Source organism: Centruroides sculpturatus, unplaced genomic scaffold (assembly GCF_000671375.1).
Source record: "Centruroides sculpturatus isolate CEXI.00-Female unplaced genomic scaffold, Cexi_2.0 scaffold502, whole genome shotgun sequence".
NCBI lineage: Eukaryota > Metazoa > Arthropoda > Arachnida > Scorpiones > Buthidae > Centruroides > Centruroides sculpturatus.
In genome coordinates, this window is record NW_019384630.1 from 291617 (window position 1) to 311462 (window position 19846).

The 19846-nt window shown below is 28.3% G+C and overlaps 1 protein-coding gene across 1 annotated transcript; it reads left to right on the plus strand.

The window, feature by feature from the left end:
- The first annotated feature begins 14096 nt into the window (after positions 1-14096).
- Positions 14097-19268, plus strand: LOC111625724 (zinc finger protein 2 homolog). The gene is made up of 3 exons (XM_023368941.1): positions 14097-14320; positions 14630-15859; positions 18836-19268. The coding sequence occupies exons 1-3, from the start codon at positions 14097-14099 to the stop codon at positions 19266-19268; spliced, it is 1887 nt and encodes a 628-aa protein (XP_023224709.1).
- Positions 19269-19846: the final 578 nt, after the last annotated feature.

Genomic DNA, 19846 nt, shown 5'->3' on the forward strand with positions numbered 1-19846 from the left:
CAGGTCATAATAGTCCAGATGGAAGGCAATTCGGCGAATCGGCCATCCTGTAATTCTCACCAGATGATACTGTTTTTCTCAAATTTAAACAGATATGCGTAATATCTTTGACTACATCATACAGATACGCTTGGAGTTTGAAGACCTCCCAACAACAAATACACCGACAATTTCGTATACAGTGGTACCTCAGGATACGAACGCCCCAACATACGAAATTTTCAGGATACGACATGAAATTCGAACATATTTTTGCTCCAGGTTACGAACAAAAACTCGCCATACGATGTTACATTAGTTCGCAGCTCCATTTTTTATTCACTTCTGTTCATTGGTCTCAGTCCACGTGTTTGCTTCGTCGTGGAAGGATCTCACTCGATAAAGGAAATCATGAGGTATTATCAGAAAGGGACTGATTTTATTGAAAAGAAACACCCCAAAAAAGGTTTACACTGGCCGTATAACTGCTCGGAGTAATGACATTTGCCTAAGTCATTTTAGAAACATTTTAAAAAGTAGGCAAAGCCAAACTTCTTTGGATAGATATTTTACCAAGCAACCTCAATCCAGTGAAAGTGCTGGTGGAAGTGAAGGAAAGAAAACAAAAAGCAGTGAATAAAAATTTTTAAATATATATAAAACAACACTAATTTTTTTAATCTTTTCTAAGTTATTTTTAAGTTATTGTTACATTATGTTATGTAAGTTAAGTTTTAGTATCATTTCCCTTCTCCCTCTCTTCCGCCACCAGTTTACACCTCCACCGTCGTCTATCCTCAAAGGTAAAGTGCAAATAAAACTACATTTTTTTTTAATCAATTATTATTCTATTACGGTTATTTATACATTTACAACTACAAAATGCATTTTTCAGTATCTTCCTTACTATAGTTATTTTTTTTATGTACTACTTAGCATTAATTTGAGTGTGTTTTTCGTGTTGGAACGAATTATTTGGTTTTACATGTAATCGTATGGGAAAAAATGATTCACCTTACGACATTTTCATGATACGATCTCAGTTTCGGAACGGATTAATTTCGTATCCTGAGGTACCACTGTAGCTCAAACTTGGTTGATTTTCACAAATCACACATTGTAGGTTAAGTAATGAAACGGAGTCAGAGATCAAGTTCAAAAATATACGCTTCTATTATTGGAATGCATTTCGTACTTATAGTCCTTCATCAGTCCAAACAGCAAGCGTAGATGACTATAAGCGAAAATTATATACCGGAAATTTTGCTTATAGTCATCTACGCTCGCCGTCGTTTGGACTAATGAAGGACTATAAGTACGAAATGCATTTCCAATACTAATAGAAGCGTATATTTTTGAACTTGATCTGTCACTCCGTTTCATTACTTAATTAACCTACACGGTGTGATAAGTCTATGAAAATCAGTCAAATTTGCAGTGGCGTGCCATGACATTCGGTGATAGAGAAGCTGTGTTTCTGTAAGAAGCCGACTTCCAGGGGCAATCAGTTAATTGCATCAGTGATGGTCTTGGGTCCAATCATATTCGTTTGTTCGATAAGCCAGTAAAAATCGTAGACTTCTCTAAATATATTTTTAATAGATTATCTGATGTACTTAATAAATAAACAAGTTCAATATAATTACCTCTGTTATTAGATTCGATAGATTCCCTATGCTCTCTAAATGCCTTTGATAAAAAAATCTATTAATTTAGATATAATATATCTATTAACCATAACTATCTCGTTATAATTTTCAATATTTATTTTATATTGTTTACTAATGTTAAATTCTATTCTGCTTTGATTTCCAAATTGCTTCAATTTTACGAAAGAATCGACATGACATTTACGATTTTCGTGTCTTTTGTTAGCTTTACTCAAATTATTTAAATCATCAAAGCCATTCTTATTCCACACACTAATTTCATTTGAAAACAATAGGCAAGCCAAAAAAAAACAATTTTTGCATTTTTATGCATCTACAGAGCCATTTTATGTCTTCATAAATTTTATCGTAAAAATGTCGAACAAATTTTTTTGTTCAAGTGTTTATATTTAATTTAGGCATTGGTCTTTCTCTTTTAATAATGTTTTTTCTTTTTCATTATATGATCTTGAGCCAAAACTATTTAAAATAAATTTTCAATATGGCAATTACATTCTGAATCTCTAGCAATTTTTAAGACATTCTGGTAGCATTATCTAGTATACATTCAAACCACAACTGTAATTGTTTACATATCGTCTGAGACACAGCTTTATGCCGAGTTTTACAGTAATCGAACAATTCTACGTGAATTCGTAATTTTTTTGCTAGTGTATATCGATGGCCGGGTAGCTGAATGGGTAAGCCGCTCTAGGGACTCTGTCTCTAATCCAGTCGGTTCGAAACTCCAGGAATTTTTATGAGATGGTTAGAAATGTGTCAGACTCCGTCCCTCACCACTTGACTGTTTCATAATGGGCCTGGTCGAACCCACGATGGGCTTGATTAAAAGTTCAAAAAGTGAAAAGAGTAACAAAAAAAAATAAAAATAAAAAAAGAGTGTATATTTCTTACAATAGAGAATGATTCACTTTTATTCGTGTTTTATTAACAATATGCAAATTATGTACAGCAATTTTTATTTTTATGTATTTGGGTTATACTGTTAAATGGAGGAGAGGAAATCTTACGTCATATACATGACATTTCCAACTGTAAAATATAAAATAAAATACATAAATTTATGAGAATAAGAAAATTAAAAGTGCATTTTTACATTCTTCAAGTTGATTTCATTATGCAAAAAGAATTTATTATAGTAATGACATAAAAGTAATAAAAATATATAAAAATGTTCAGGTTTGTTTCTGATTATTTAGAATTTTAATCTAAAATAAAGAAATTCTCGATAAAATTTTCATTGCTTTTATTTTAAAGAATTTTAAAGCTTATTTTGAGAACTGCTCAATAAGAGAGATCCAATTATATAAAATCTGGATCTAAAGGAATGCGAAAAATATTTATGTGTGGATTAATTTATATGGATTATATATAAATTAATATGTTAAATTATATTATATATTAATGGATTAATTTGAAGTTTAGATACAGAGCATTCTAATGTAGACATGTCCGGTTTTATCTATTACGATAAGTTTGATCCTCAATAAAATTAGCCACATGACTGAGAAATGAAGTAATCACGCCTAAAACACCGTGTTGATTCTATTCGAATACAGATCAATAATAAAAAAGTAGTAGAATCTTTAGTCATGAGATCATTCAATTCACCCGGTATAACTGAGCTCGATGATACAGCTAATAAAGAGTTAAAGCCGAAAAATCTATTTTGCAAATGACAACAGAAAAAATTATGGGTTTTAAACAAAAGAATTTATATACTATTGCACTATAATGATAAATTTATCCTAAACTCAGATACATTAAACCTAAATAAATTTTTTTAAATTTTGAATGCAGTTTCTGATAAATATTAATATTATAATTTATTGTAGAATGTTAATTAGCTTTTTAATTTTACATTGTAATTTATTTTATAACGAAGTTGAATATTTACTGTGATATCTGTTAAATTTTTGAGAACTTCATCAGTTGACAATGCATTTGTCTGCACATTTGTGTGGTTTCTTAACTGTTCACATAAGGTATCATTTAATGACAATACCCTGACGCAATACTATATCTAACGCCTAGATAAATAATTTCTGTAAACATATTTATATCTAAAAACAACAAAATATAATTAATTTAAATATACAAGTATATGAGAAAAGTGAATTTATAAACTTATTTTTATAAACTGATGTTCTTTCTAGTTATATCCTTTCCAATTTAAAAATTTTGTGCTTAAAATTTAACATATTTTATCAAGTTATCAGATGTTCAAATGTAAATTTTAGTATTTAATACAGTATTTCCACTTTATTAAACCACTGGTAATTCTTATCAATATAATCAATTCATCAATAATTTGTCAATAAATATGTAATATCTTCAATTGAATAGGTCATAAAATAATAACTAATTTCTAAATTGCATTTTTTTAAATGTAATCAAAATAAAAACGTGTGTGATACTAATTTTATGGTAGTTTAAAACCTCAACTGACTTTTAACAACTAAAATTTCCTACCCATTTAATAACAGAAGGGATAAATGGGTTAACAGTAAAGGGTAGAAAAAAGTGTGGTTGAAAGCTTTTTCTCTCGATCAAATCATTTAAACCTTTCAACCCACATATCCTACTACGCAGTCTATTGAGTTCATTTTATGTTTCATCCCAATCACAGATGAAAAGCCAATCCAGCATGAAATACCCCCCATTGATAAAAGGAGAATGTTTTACACCTCATCCTCTCTCTTGTCGGCATCGTTTGAGTCTAACTGATGCCTTTTCTCTNATTATGCAAAAAGAATTTATTATAGTAATGACATAAAAGTAATAAAAATATATAAAAATGTTCAGGTTTGTTTCTGATTATTTAGAATTTTAATCTAAAATAAAGAAATTCTCGATAAAATTTTCATTGCTTTTATTTTAAAGAATTTTAAAGCTTATTTTGAGAACTGCTCAATAAGAGAGATCCAATTATATAAAATCTGGATCTAAAGGAATGCGAAAAATATTTATGTGTGGATTAATTTATATGGATTATATATAAATTAATATGTTAAATTATATTATATATTAATGGATTAATTTGAAGTTTAGATACAGAGCATTCTAATGTAGACATGTCCGGTTTTATCTATTACGATAAGTTTGATCCTCAATAAAATTAGCCACATGACTGAGAAATGAAGTAATCACGCCTAAAACACCGTGTTGATTCTATTCGAATACAGATCAATAATAAAAAAGTAGTAGAATCTTTAGTCATGAGATCATTCAATTCACCCGGTATAACTGAGCTCGATGATACAGCTAATAAAGAGTTAAAGCCGAAAAATCTATTTTGCAAATGACAACAGAAAAAATTATGGGTTTTAAACAAAAGAATTTATATACTATTGCACTATAATGATAAATTTATCCTAAACTCAGATACATTAAACCTAAATAAATTTTTTTAAATTTTGAATGCAGTTTCTGATAAATATTAATATTATAATTTATTGTAGAATGTTAATTAGCTTTTTAATTTTACATTGTAATTTATTTTATAACGAAGTTGAATATTTACTGTGATATCTGTTAAATTTTTGAGAACTTCATCAGTTGACAATGCATTTGTCTGCACATTTGTGTGGTTTCTTAACTGTTCACATAAGGTATCATTTAATGACAATACCCTGACGCAATACTATATCTAACGCCTAGATAAATAATTTCTGTAAACATATTTATATCTAAAAACAACAAAATATAATTAATTTAAATATACAAGTATATGAGAAAAGTGAATTTATAAACTTATTTTTATAAACTGATGTTCTTTCTAGTTATATCCTTTCCAATTTAAAAATTTTGTGCTTAAAATTTAACATATTTTATCAAGTTATCAGATGTTCAAATGTAAATTTTAGTATTTAATACAGTATTTCCACTTTATTAAACCACTGGTAATTCTTATCAATATAATCAATTCATCAATAATTTGTCAATAAATATGTAATATCTTCAATTGAATAGGTCATAAAATAATAACTAATTTCTAAATTGCATTTTTTTAAATGTAATCAAAATAAAAACGTGTGTGATACTAATTTTATGGTAGTTTAAAACCTCAACTGACTTTTAACAACTAAAATTTCCTACCCATTTAATAACAGAAGGGATAAATGGGTTAACAGTAAAGGGTAGAAAAAAGTGTGGTTGAAAGCTTTTTCTCTCGATCAAATCATTTAAACCTTTCAACCCACATATCCTACTACGCAGTCTATTGAGTTCATTTTATGTTTCATCCCAATCACAGATGAAAAGCCAATCCAGCATGAAATACCCCCCATTGATAAAAGGAGAATGTTTTACACCTCATCCTCTCTCTTGTCGGCATCGTTTGAGTCTAACTGATGCCTTTTCTCTNAAGATTTTATATAAATTATTTAAAAAAAAATATTTTAACATCCAAAATTAATTTTTATATATTGTAGACAGCATTCTGTGTTCAAAACTGTTATAAATATCAGTTTATTAACTGTACAATATTCAAAGGGTTATTCTTTATAAAAAAATTCATGTTGTTTTACAAATTTGAAAAGTTAATTGATATTTGTTGTAAATTAAATAAAATTAATTAAATTAAATTAATTTTGTGGTTTTTTATTAAATTATTACAAATAACTTTATAAAGACAGTAACATTTCTAAATTTTACACTATTAATTTATGGTTTATAACATGATAATTCAGTAATAAGTAAGTATTAAAAAGTTATGTTGAATTTGAACAAAATTGCTTAAACACTTTCCATTTATTTCGGCTAAATCTTTATTTTAATACAGAAAAATTTGCATTTATTCTAATACAGAAGCATTTGTCTATATTTTATATACGATTTTTGGGATTCAATTATACACAATAGTCTGCCAATTTAATGTTTTGCTTTCATATGGAAATATAAAACATGTCAACAGAAATTCAATAGCTTCAAAGTTGCATATGCTTCATATCTTGATACCAATATAAATTAAATTTATAAATACGTACAAGCCTGTATTTCTAAACTTGATTTTTTATCTAAAAAATGGTTTGTCAATGCCTAAAACGTGAAATCATTGAACTTCGAGATGTTTTCAATTCTAATCAGAGATAGTATCATTGATTCTGTTCACTTAACAATTAGGCAACAGAATAAGCAGATAGATCAGTCTTGTCAATTGAGTGTCAACAGACAAAGAGCATTGTACAGTATAGGATAACGTTACAGACAGGTGGTGCATCATCTCCTCGGGCATTATCTCCATCCGTTATCCATTTTAACGGAGGCCTTTCGTACGCAGGAAAAATTCTAATTTCAAATTATAAAGAAATCGGTGTTTCTTTAGCTATATCAGACTGAATGGAGCCACTCTTGATCAAATCAGTCAAAAAGCGAAATTCGATCTTGTGTGAATCTCCTGCTGAGGGTCTGCGGTCAAATACATGATTGACGTATTCAAAATAAAATTAAGAAATGATAAATATTAATAATATGGAGTCAATTAGTATGTTTGGTTTAGAAATGTCTTCCAACGTTAATCACGTTTTGAATTATTAAAAAAATCTCTGTTTTTTGCACTTATGTTGCTTATATATGATATAATATCATAATTAACTGTAATAAAATTTAATAAGACTGTTATATAGGCTATATATTATTTTAATTTTTAATTATTTTCTTCTTTTAATTTTATAGATTAATTTATAAATATCTTTATATTAACTATAATAATTAAAGCTCTAGTTTTGTCAATAAACTGACTTTTTACTTAAATTTTATTAAAATTAAGATAGTAATTTTAATAATTCATGAATATAGGCCTACATAAACATTCGTATGCAAAATTTATATAAACATTTAATTTTCAACTTATATAAAGTTTTATATAAAATATTTTTGCATTTATACATCAGTGTTTAATATAAAATAAAACTTTGCGGTATAACATACTAGTTAAATAACTTAAGTCTGGCCTAAATCTATCGAAAAATTAGATTGAATCAACGATCTATTCCGCCCGAATCTCTCACCTGTTCAAATCTTTCCCACCCTTCCTGTATATGAACTTTTGTGACCGGACACGACACAAAATTCGCACGTGCTAGTAATGTCCCCTCCAGCCAGACGCTACTATTCTAAAAGCTCATGTAACAGCTTCCTTCCACTTTAGCTTAAGTTTCTTTTCTGACAGGCTACCTGCTGTGAAGGCCTTTTGTCGGTCAATTGGTAACATTTTCGTTATGTTGACATAGTCGAGTTTGTAACAGGCAAAATTGAATTTTCAAATGTTGATCTTAGTCCAAAGTGTTTCCTATTTATCTGTTTCAACTCAAAAAAGAAAGTTTTAAAGTTTATAAAACTTGTTTAGTTCAATTTTCCTCTTTTCTTTATGAAATTGATAGATGGTTAAAATTCCAACTTCTCAGATCAATATGGATCTGAATATTATTTCTACTCACTGATGAATCCGGATAAACTTAATAGGAAGTAACTTATACCATAATACACCGTGTTAATAATATTTCTGTCTTTATTTCTGTAATTAAATTTAATTATTCTTCGTAATAGAAAAAGGAAGATCGCATATATACGTTTTAATTATATAATTATATATTTATTTATAATTTAAATATACAGATCGACAAACGACAGGAAAGACATTTTGCTCCTGCTCCTCTCTTCTGAACATCATTGTTTCCACCTGTTATATATTTGTTTTAATAACGAATTTTATTGAATTAAGTTATAATTACATCGAAAAATATATTTACATGATTTAAATGGCCTACATTTAGATGGAGAGTATTTAATTTACTAAAAATTTCATTTGATAGGCCTATATANATAAAATATTTTTGCATTTATACATCAGTGTTTAATATAAAATAAAACTTTGCGGTATAACATACTAGTTAAATAACTTAAGTCTGGCCTAAATCTATCGAAAAATTAGATTGAATCAACGATCTATTCCGCCCGAATCTCTCACCTGTTCAAATCTTTCCCACCCTTCCTGTATATGAACTTTTGTGACCGGACACGACACAAAATTCGCACGTGCTAGTAATGTCCCCTCCAGCCAGACGCTACTATTCTAAAAGCTCATGTAACAGCTTCCTTCCACTTTAGCTTAAGTTTCTTTTCTGACAGGCTACCTGCTGTGAAGGCCTTTTGTCGGTCAATTGGTAACATTTTCGTTATGTTGACATAGTCGAGTTTGTAACAGGCAAAATTGAATTTTCAAATGTTGATCTTAGTCCAAAGTGTTTCCTATTTATCTGTTTCAACTCAAAAAAGAAAGTTTTAAAGTTTATAAAACTTGTTTAGTTCAATTTTCCTCTTTTCTTTATGAAATTGATAGATGGTTAAAATTCCAACTTCTCAGATCAATATGGATCTGAATATTATTTCTACTCACTGATGAATCCGGATAAACTTAATAGGAAGTAACTTATACCATAATACACCGTGTTAATAATATTTCTGTCTTTATTTCTGTAATTAAATTTAATTATTCTTCGTAATAGAAAAAGGAAGATCGCATATATACGTTTTAATTATATAATTATATATTTATTTATAATTTAAATATACAGATCGACAAACGACAGGAAAGACATTTTGCTCCTGCTCCTCTCTTCTGAACATCATTGTTTCCACCTGTTATATATTTGTTTTAATAACGAATTTTATTGAATTAAGTTATAATTACATCGAAAAATATATTTACATGATTTAAATGGCCTACATTTAGATGGAGAGTATTTAATTTACTAAAAATTTCATTTGATAGGCCTATATATAGATTAAACAACACTTAGCGATAGATGACTGTGATTACTATATAATTCTAATAAAACTTATAAAAGTAATTTAAATCTCAATTTTTTAAAATGACAAAATTTAAAATTTTATTGAAAAAATATATTTTATAATTTGCAGACACGTGGCGAAACCTTACATATCGACAACCGAAACCTTATAATAACTTTCACGTATTATAATCTTTTGAAAATAAAACGAACTTTACTAAAAATTAAATGAAAATATAAACAAACGAAATTTTGAAAATGAAAGTTTTTATTTTAATTCATAATAGCGCGTGGTAACTTAGCAACTTCGGCACGTGCTGGTCGTACTTATCGTATCGAAGTCAATTGGACGATTTGTAAAACTGGGGCGTGGCGAGATAAACTATCTTTTCTGATTGGAAGGATCAAACATTTGTGGGCGTGGACATTGGCATCAGTGACCTGAGATGGTAAAGGTAGAAGGAGAGTAAATGTAGAGGTAAATGAAGCACTTGTTTTGCTAATCCTGATACACAGCTGAGTCGTAACAGATATTGTACAACTTCGGGACGCTGTATGGCTGCAATAGTTTGAGAGAGCATCGAAAAGACTTCACTAATTTTACGTCAAGGTAGGGAAGACTTTTTCGTTCAAAAAAATCCACTTTTAAAACAGAATCATCCAAAACAAAAGTTATTTAGAGTGCTTCCGTAATAAACTTAAAAGGATACTTTCAATTCATTCCCCCTTTTCATTTCATATCGGAAAAATTCGATAGAAAATATAAATTCAGATACCTTTTTTTTAAAGAATATAAATGTTTAAAATATCCAGATTAGTAACTGAGAAATTAATTAATTTAAATATTATTTATAATTTTCATTTATAGAAGCTAGCCTTATATTATCAGAAGTTTAAAGTTAATCAGGTTCAGATCCTTATGTATTAAAAATACTTTAAACTTAATTTTTATTTAAAATAGGATAAGTTTTTAGCCAAGATTCTCATTTATAAAAGTTGACAATTGTAAGATTTTTAAATATATAAGCTTATGTCTAAGAATAACTTATTTGTTTCATAAATTTACTCTAACATATCCTCAAATTTATGAAAGTTTTTAAAAGAAATTCTAAAATGATTTAAACTATAATAAAACATTTTAATCAATCTAACTCTTCTCATTTTTAAAAAAATTAAGTTTACAGATTTATTTTCAAAGTATTGATGAATTAAATATACTTGCCCTACGTAATATGGAGATTTTTAGACATGTTAAATAAAACTAATTAATATATTATAAATTTAAAATTACTGTGATCAAAATTCTTGAAAACGGACATATTTATAGGAATTAGTTTATAAAATATGATCGATGCTAATTATACATAAAAATGTAAATTAAAATTGACCGAATTTAGCTTTTATATGATTGACAAAGTAGGAAAAATCATATTTAGATGTTAACCAAATCCACATACTGTCTATTGTTTGTTTATTATTGACAACTTACTGCCAAAAATACGAATGTATAATTGTTATAGGAACCTGAGTGAAAGGTTAGATTTATTTTCTAGAATTAAAATAGGCTTGTACCGTAGTACTTTTGTTTGCTTTCTGAGGTCCATTTCATTAATGATGTAAGGTTGGAATCTTTATGTGTTCTATTATTTTCGTCCTACTCTAGCTTGAACTTACAATTAATCTAAATAAAATGCTAATTTCTTTTAGGATAAGTACAAAAATTAGTAAGTTAAATTATTAAAAATTTTATAACTCGACATAAATTCATTTTTTAAGTGACACAAAGGATGACGTAGAGAGCAAGAGTTTTTATATAATACGTAGCATATAGCCTATGTAAGACAAATGATAAAATTAGAATATGTTAACATAAATAAGCCTAATATAAATGGAAAATTTTCCAATTAACATTTGAAAGAAAACAAAGCCAATAAAATTTGGTCTTATAGATTAAATTTTAAATTAAAAATTGTTTAAATGATTTAAAGTCATTACATAAAAGCGTTTAATTATATTAAAATACATATAAATGTTTAAAAATTAAGTGTTTCTAAATGTCTTATATCTAAATTTTTAACTCCACATTTATTATCTAAATTAATCCTAGAAAAGAATAATATACTTTTGACATTATTCCCCGTAATTATTATATTTTTAAATGTTGAATAAACTATCATTTCTGTAAGCTTTTTTTTTTATATCCAATACAAATATTGTTAAGTATTTTAACATAATTAGGGATTAAGGCTTAAGCTTTGTATGACTATATCTTATACAAGAAAATACACTTAAGAGATACATATTTCTTATATGGGGTTTTCTTATATGGGGTTTTGTTTCTTATAAGAAATACAATTATACAATATATGAAATATAATAATTAAGTTACTGATGTAAAGAATTCTATTTTAAAAACATGGGTATAAAGCTGAGTTAAAATTAAGTATTGATATAAATATAATCAGAATACATTAGGAATGATTTTGAATTTGTAAAATATAATGATTATATTATTATGTGATTATTTACTACGTTGATCCAGCAGCAGATGTACAAAAAATAACAGAAGAGGCAGCTAGGACCGTCGAAAGCTTATATAGGGTTCGGGGTTGAACGGGTCCCTTTAACCTTTTTTTTTAACAAATGAAATACGTAAAATGTTTCTTTATTAATAAAATAACAGTCTTAAACATTTTATTTTCTGATTTAGTAAATATAACGTTAGGTTTAAATAAGATTAAAGTAACGTTAGAGTAAGAGTAGTCTACAGTAACGTTTGACTTAGTAACAATAACGTTAATTTTATAGGGGTAGAAATTACTTGGGACCCCTAAGTTTCCTCCGGGCCAGGAAAAAAATCCTAAGCTCCCCTCTCGACAGTCCTCAGAGCACCATAATACAAACTATTATATTGTTACCACACAATGTTGATGTTGATATTTCCTTATTGACCGAATACTAACTTTAAAAACTAATTTGTAAAAAGACGTATAAAGCATTTGTATGTTAAACGATTGGCTTAGGCTCTCCAAAGAACAGCAGGATAAGCATATACCCTACTTTTAACTACTTTGAATCCGCACCTTATAAACCAATATCTACGAAATTTCATTCTTTACACAGTATATAATAAGAATTAGCATCAAATAATTCAAATTAGTTATCATCTATTGCTAAGATAAACTAAATTTATAAATTATTTCATATTTCAAAAATTAAGTGTTTCTAAATGTCTTATATCTAAATTTTTAACTCCACATTTATTATCTAAATTAATCCTAGAAAAGAATAATATACTTTTGACATTATTCCCCGTAATTATTATATTTTTAAATGTTGAATAAACTATCATTTCTGTAAGCTTTTTTTTTTTATATCCAATACAAATATTGTTAAGTATTTTAACATAATTAGGGATTAAGGCTTAAGCTTTGTATGACTATATCTTATACAAGAAAATACACTTAAGAGATACATATTTCTTATATGGGGTTTTCTTATATGGGGTTTTGTTTCTTATAAGAAATACAATTATACAATATATGAAATATAATAATTAAGTTACTGATGTAAAGAATTCTATTTTAAAAACATGGGTATAAAGCTGAGTTAAAATTAAGTATTGATATAAATATAATCAGAATACATTAGGAATGATTTTGAATTTGTAAAATATAATGATTATATTATTATGTGATTATTTACTACGTTGATCCAGCAGCAGATGTACAAAAAATAACAGAAGAGGCAGCTAGGACCGTCGAAAGCTTATATAGGGTTCGGGGTTGAACGGGTCCCTTTAACCTTTTTTTTTAACAAATGAAATACGTAAAATGTTTCTTTATTAATAAAATAACAGTCTTAAACATTTTATTTTCTGATTTAGTAAATATAACGTTAGGTTTAAATAAGATTAAAGTAACGTTAGAGTAAGAGTAGTCTACAGTAACGTTTGACTTAGTAACAATAACGTTAATTTTATAGGGGTAGAAATTACTTGGGACCCCTAAGTTTCCTCCGGGCCAGGAAAAAAATCCTAAGCTCCCCTCTCGACAGTCCTCAGAGCACCATAATACAAACTATTATATTGTTACCACACAATGTTGATATTGATATTTCNTTATAATTTTATGTAAAATTAATATATCTACAGTATAAAATTTCAATCAAAATTAAAACAAAAAAAATTATTTCAATAATTTATCAAAATTAGCAACTAATTTAATATTATATGATTTTATTAAAATAAAAATTAAGAATTTATTTTTAATTTATATGAGAAATTAAATGAAGCTTTAGATGTTAAATTTAGAGTAATATAAAAAGAATGAATCAACTTACTTAAGTCCTGTTATAATTCTTTGAAAGAGAGTACTAACAAAATCCATAAATGTTAACGTCCAATTAATAAATTTTGTTTTGGAAAATATCAAAACTTATCAATTGTTGTGTTAAATTAATATAGTATATAATAAAAGTCTAATCACAGAGAAGAGAAGAGAAAAATGGAATTAATCATCACTAGGTCCGGTTGTCTACTCACTTGTTCTGCTTCATTTTCTCTCTCTTTCTATGTTTGATTTCAAAGGTTCAATACATTCTGCATTCTTAAGTTTTCTTTGCTATTCATTCTAGTAACACATATAAAGGAGAAATGGAGAACTGTTATGTGCCCAACAACCCATCTTACGGACAAGATGCTTGGAAAGCAACTTCCAATAACCATGTCTTGAGTCCTACCTCTTGCAAGTCCGTTCTAGGACCAGATATTAGTCATTCGCCCGTAGATTTCAATATGAATAATTTCAGTTTTTCTTCCATCGATTTAGACCCGATAGCTAACTTTATAACATTTAACAACTGCTCTTCACCATACAGGTGAGTTAATAATACTTTTAATCTTAATTTATATTGAAAAAAAAATTCAATTCATTGATACAAAATACATGTTCTTGAACGATGATTTCCCTGTATAAGTATCTTCTCCGCATAACAAACAGTAATGCAAAGAAGTTTCTTTTTTCGTCTATTTTTCTTTTGGAATTGCTATTTAAATATAGGCATTTTCACAAATAAAGTATTAAAATTTTAAAAATTTTTTACATTAAAATATATTTTTTAAAATAATACATTAATATTATGAAACTATCATTTAATTAATGTAACATCAAAATTCTTTTTCCCCAGAGACTATCCCGTATTTAAAGAAAAAGGCCACGATACATCGGATGTGATACTATCCCTTAAACATCCTGTTCATTCCAGTGCAGGACAATCGCTTTCATCAGCAACGTCTCAAATCAGTGGACAATTATCTCCTTTATCTTCTATTACTCATTCTCATTACGGACAAAATATGGGTTTAGGCGCAGGAATATGTTCGCAGTCATCGACTCAGAATCAAGTTCCTTCTAACGTCAGTGGCCTTTCTTATTCAGCTTATCCTCAGATTCAAGTCTCGACCACTGCTCCCATCAATAATCAAGCAGGAATGTATTACGGAAATGATATGTCACAACCTGCACCAAGTGCAACCGCACAGCCTCATCCCACTCAATCTGTGTTTCCAGCATCTATGAGTGTAAACTTATCCATGAATATGACAATGGGTGTCCCTAATTTCAATGATCAGTTTAACAGCGCAACAGCTCAATCGCAGGTGCAATGGAGCGCTTCCGCTAATCCACAGACTCAATATCCACCTTCGGTCCCATCTTACGGCCAACCTGTACAGGTAGCATATAATTCACCCTCACCTACTTATAACCATTCTTCAGCAGCTGGTACCTATACCTTTACAGCGGAATTTAGGCCTGTGGAACCGACTCTTTTACCCCCGTTAGAGAGAGAATTCGGAATGTGTAACACCGGCCTCAAACCATTTCATCAGACAAAACAACAGGACATATTAAGCCAAGCTACAGTTACAGTTAAACCAAAAATGCAGAATATGCAAAGGTCTTATTCAAATCAGATAACAATCGAATCTCAAAATGGCAACTCAAAATCCAATTTATGTAGGATTTGTGGTAAGACTTACGCTCGTCCGAGTACCTTAAAAACACACATGAGGACACATTCCGGTGAAAGACCTTATAGATGCTGCACGTGCAATAAATCCTTCTCGCAAGCAGCGAATCTGACAGCTCACATACGAATTCACAGTGGTGAGAAACCATTTAGATGTCCGGTATGTGATAGGAGATTCTCACAGAGTTCTTCTGTGACGACACATATGCGAACTCATTCTGGAGAAAGACCTTATCGCTGCTGTATGTGTAAAAAAGCATTTTCCGACAGTTCTACTTTAACCAAGCATTTAAGAATACATAGCGGAGAAAAACCATACCAATGCAAATTATGCCTCTTGAGATTCTCTCAGTCTGGTAACTTAAACAGACATATGAGAGTTCATGCCAACAGCGCCTGAATTTTTAACAAAAATTTGCGTTTTAAATATAAATACGGGTAATTAGTTACTTGAAGAGATGCAAAAATTGCATTAAGAAAAGAAAAAAAATAAGTCTTTTCGCAAGTATCCCTTATACTAGTCTGTATTGTGTTGTGCTGTGCATTTATTGTATTTATTAAATAATTTATTAAATCAAATCAATAAATTTGGTTTTAATTAAACAACTTTTTTCTTGTAATTATTTTATTTAAAAGTAAAATTTTAACTTTATAATATTCATTTGCACTATATTATTCCAGTATAAATGCGTTATTTTATTTAAATATTTAAATCTTTAAAATTCGCAAAAAAAATAACTTATAATTAATTAAATAGAACTTTCATTTAAAAAAATTAAACTAAATAACGATTTAACTCTAAAATATTATTTAATTTATTTATAAGGGTCGATGTTTAAGGTGCTACTTATATCTCTTTATACATGATCCAATGATATTATGGCTTTATAAAATATCTCTTATATATAATTTTATTATTTAATTATTTTTTATAAAAGAGGTAATTTAAAAAAAGTGCAGAAGAAAGTTGAACCAACAAGAAATAACGAATTCGCAACATTTCCGGTCATGAAATGTTCTCGCCATTGGTTGTCTTATTTGCCATCTGTCACGAATAGCCTGTAGCTAAATGGATTCGAGTTACACCTCTTCGACATTTACTGAAAAATTATCATAAATCGATCGTTAAAAAGTTTTTAAATAAATTTTTTTTCTTTAGATAAGATTAACAACCCGTTTTGTTTCCGAGTCTGAAGAGAGCGGATGGAGATAAATTAATATCGTAAATAATAATATAATATTTTTATTATACTTATTGAAATATTTCAGTGTATAAAAATATATATAATAGTGAAAAATTAGGTTTTTATGACTATTTTAGTCATTATATTTAAAAAATTAATCGATAAAATCACGAAATGGGCACAAGAAGTTTTTTCTCTTTCAAAATCGAATTATAAGAATTGCTTTAATTATATTATAGCGACATTATTTTTAACGAAACGTTGAAGCAATTCAATTTATAATTTTATTAAAATAGTATATAAATAAATACTTATATATTATTATAAGTATAGGTTTATGTTTAATCAGTAGAAGAACCCAAAGAAGGCTAACTCAAAAATTAAAAATATTTGAATAATTTTTAATTATAATTTCTGTACGTTTTATTACGTGCAAGAGGATGGTCCGATGGACTATATTTGAAGTTCGAACGAATAAATTTTATTTTATTTTTTAGTCTATGTGGAGGGCTTAAGCCCCTGTAGATCCCCACTTGTGGATCCACCCTTGTATTTAATCCGTCTTTTCTCCTTCTCCCTTCCCTTCCCTTTTAACATGAACCTCTGAGTAGACTTTTGTCTTCCTTCGATATCAACAACATCCTGAATTAATATACGGCTACAGAATATAAATTTTAACTTTTTCGTTTTATTTAATTTTCGAATCCCGTTTACTACGAAAATTCGTAACATCTTACAAATATTGTTATGGAATAAGGCAACACAAGACGTGTATAATCTGCTTCTGCGAGGACTTTCTACAGAAAACTAGTCCCTATTTAGGTGTTAAGGACATTGATTGCTTTATCTAAAACAATGTTATTAACATGATAAGCCATTTGACTATAACATTATTTACAAATCAAATAACTCCAATATGAATTTATACCTATAGGATTAATGTAAAAATTATAATAGTGAGAAGTTACGAAAATAATTTCGATTCTTAACTTTCCATAACTGAATATTAGAAATTTAATTTAATAAATAAATAATTAATTATTTTCTTAGTTAATAGAATGTTTCCTCGTATATATTTATTAAAAATGGCAAATTTATTTAATTTAAATATACGAAAAACATTAAAAAAATTTATAACAGATAAATTATCTTGTTAATTTCTTTATCAAATTTAATATACACTTATTCATATATAAAACACAAATTTATATATGAATAAATATTAACGTTAATATTCTACGTCTCTAGTGGCGCCATCTATTATCAGTAATCTAAACGTTTTCATACTATTTTTCTTATCTGAAATTAATTATAATACAGTACTTTCGACAATTCTTTTTTAAATTAGCATTTTATACATCTGCGTATTTTAATTCTTAAAGTGTTATTAATAATAATTATAAATGCTTCATTGTAATTAAAAATTTATAAAATTTTAAAATGAATATAATTATTTTTCATAAATACAATTTCAAGTGATTTATATTAGGCCTATACATTTTTTATTGTATTACAAAACATTAAAAAAGTATGAGCATAAATATTGGTTATATATTTATATTTCGCAGTCATCGACTCAAAATCAAGTTCCTTCTAACGTCAGTGGCCTTTCTTATTCAGCTTATCCTCAGATTCAAGTCTCAACCACTGCTCCCATCAATAATCAAGCAGGAATGTATTACGGAAATGATATGTCACAACCTGCACCAAGTGCAACCGCACAGCCTCATCCCACTCAATCTGTGTTTCCAGCATCTATGAGTGTAAACTTATCCATGAATATGACAATGGGTGTCCCTAATTTCAATGATCAGTTTAACAGCGCAACAGCTCAATCGCAGGTGCAATGGAGCGCTTCCGCTAATCCACAGACTCAATATCCACCTTCGGTCCCATCTTACGGCCAACCTGTACAGGTAGCATATAATTCACCCTCACCTACTTATAACCATTCTTCAGCAGCTGGTACCTATACCTTTACAGCGGAATTTAGGCCTGTGGAACCGACTCTTTTACCCCCGTTAGAGAGAGAATTCGGAATGTGTAACACCGGCCTCAAACCATTTCATCAGACAAAACAACAGGACATATTAAGCCAAGCTACAGTTACAGTTAAACCAAAAATGCAGAATATGCAAAGGTCTTATTCAAATCAGATAACAATCGAATCTCAAAATGGCAACTCAAAATCCAATTTATGTAGGATTTGTGGTAAGACTTACGCTCGTCCGAGTACCTTAAAAACACACATGAGGACACATTCCGGTGAAAGACCTTATAGATGCTGCACGTGCAATAAATCCTTCTCGCAAGCAGCGAATCTGACAGCTCACATACGAATTCACAGTGGAGAGAAACCATTTAGATGTCCGGTATGTGATAGGAGATTCTCACAGAGTTCTTCTGTGACGACACATATGCGAACTCATTCTGGAGAAAGACCTTATCGCTGCTGTATGTGTAAAAAAGCATTTTCCGACAGTTCTACTTTAACCAAGCATTTAAGAATACATAGCGGAGAAAAACCATACCAATGCAAATTATGCCTCTTGAGATTCTCTCAGTCTGGTAACTTAAACAGACATATGAGAGTTCATGCCAACAGCGCCTGAATTTTTAACAAAAATTTGCGTTTTAAATATAAATACGGGTAATTAGTTACTTGAAGAGATGCAAAAATTGCATTAAGAAAAGAAAAAAAATAAGTCTTTTCGCAAGTATCCCTTATACTAGTCTGTATTGTGTTGTGCTGTGCATTTATTGTATTTATTAAATAATTTATTAAATCAAATCAATAAATTTGGTTTTAATTAAACAACTTTTTTCTTGTAATTATTTTATTTAAAAGTAAAATTTTAACTTTATAATATTCATTTGCACTATATTATTCCAGTATAAATGCGTTATTTTATTTAAATATTTAAATCTTTAAAATTCGCAAAAAAAATAACTTATAATTAATTAAATAGAACTTTCATTTAAAAAAATTAAACTAAATAACGATTTAACTCTAAAATATTATTTAATTTATTTATAAGGGTCGATGTTTAAGGTGCTACTTATATCTCTTTATACATGATCCAATGATATTATGGCTTTATAAAATATCTCTTATATATAATTTTATTATTTAATTATTTTTTATAAAAGAGGTAATTTAAAAAAAGTGCAGAAGAAAGTTGAACCAACA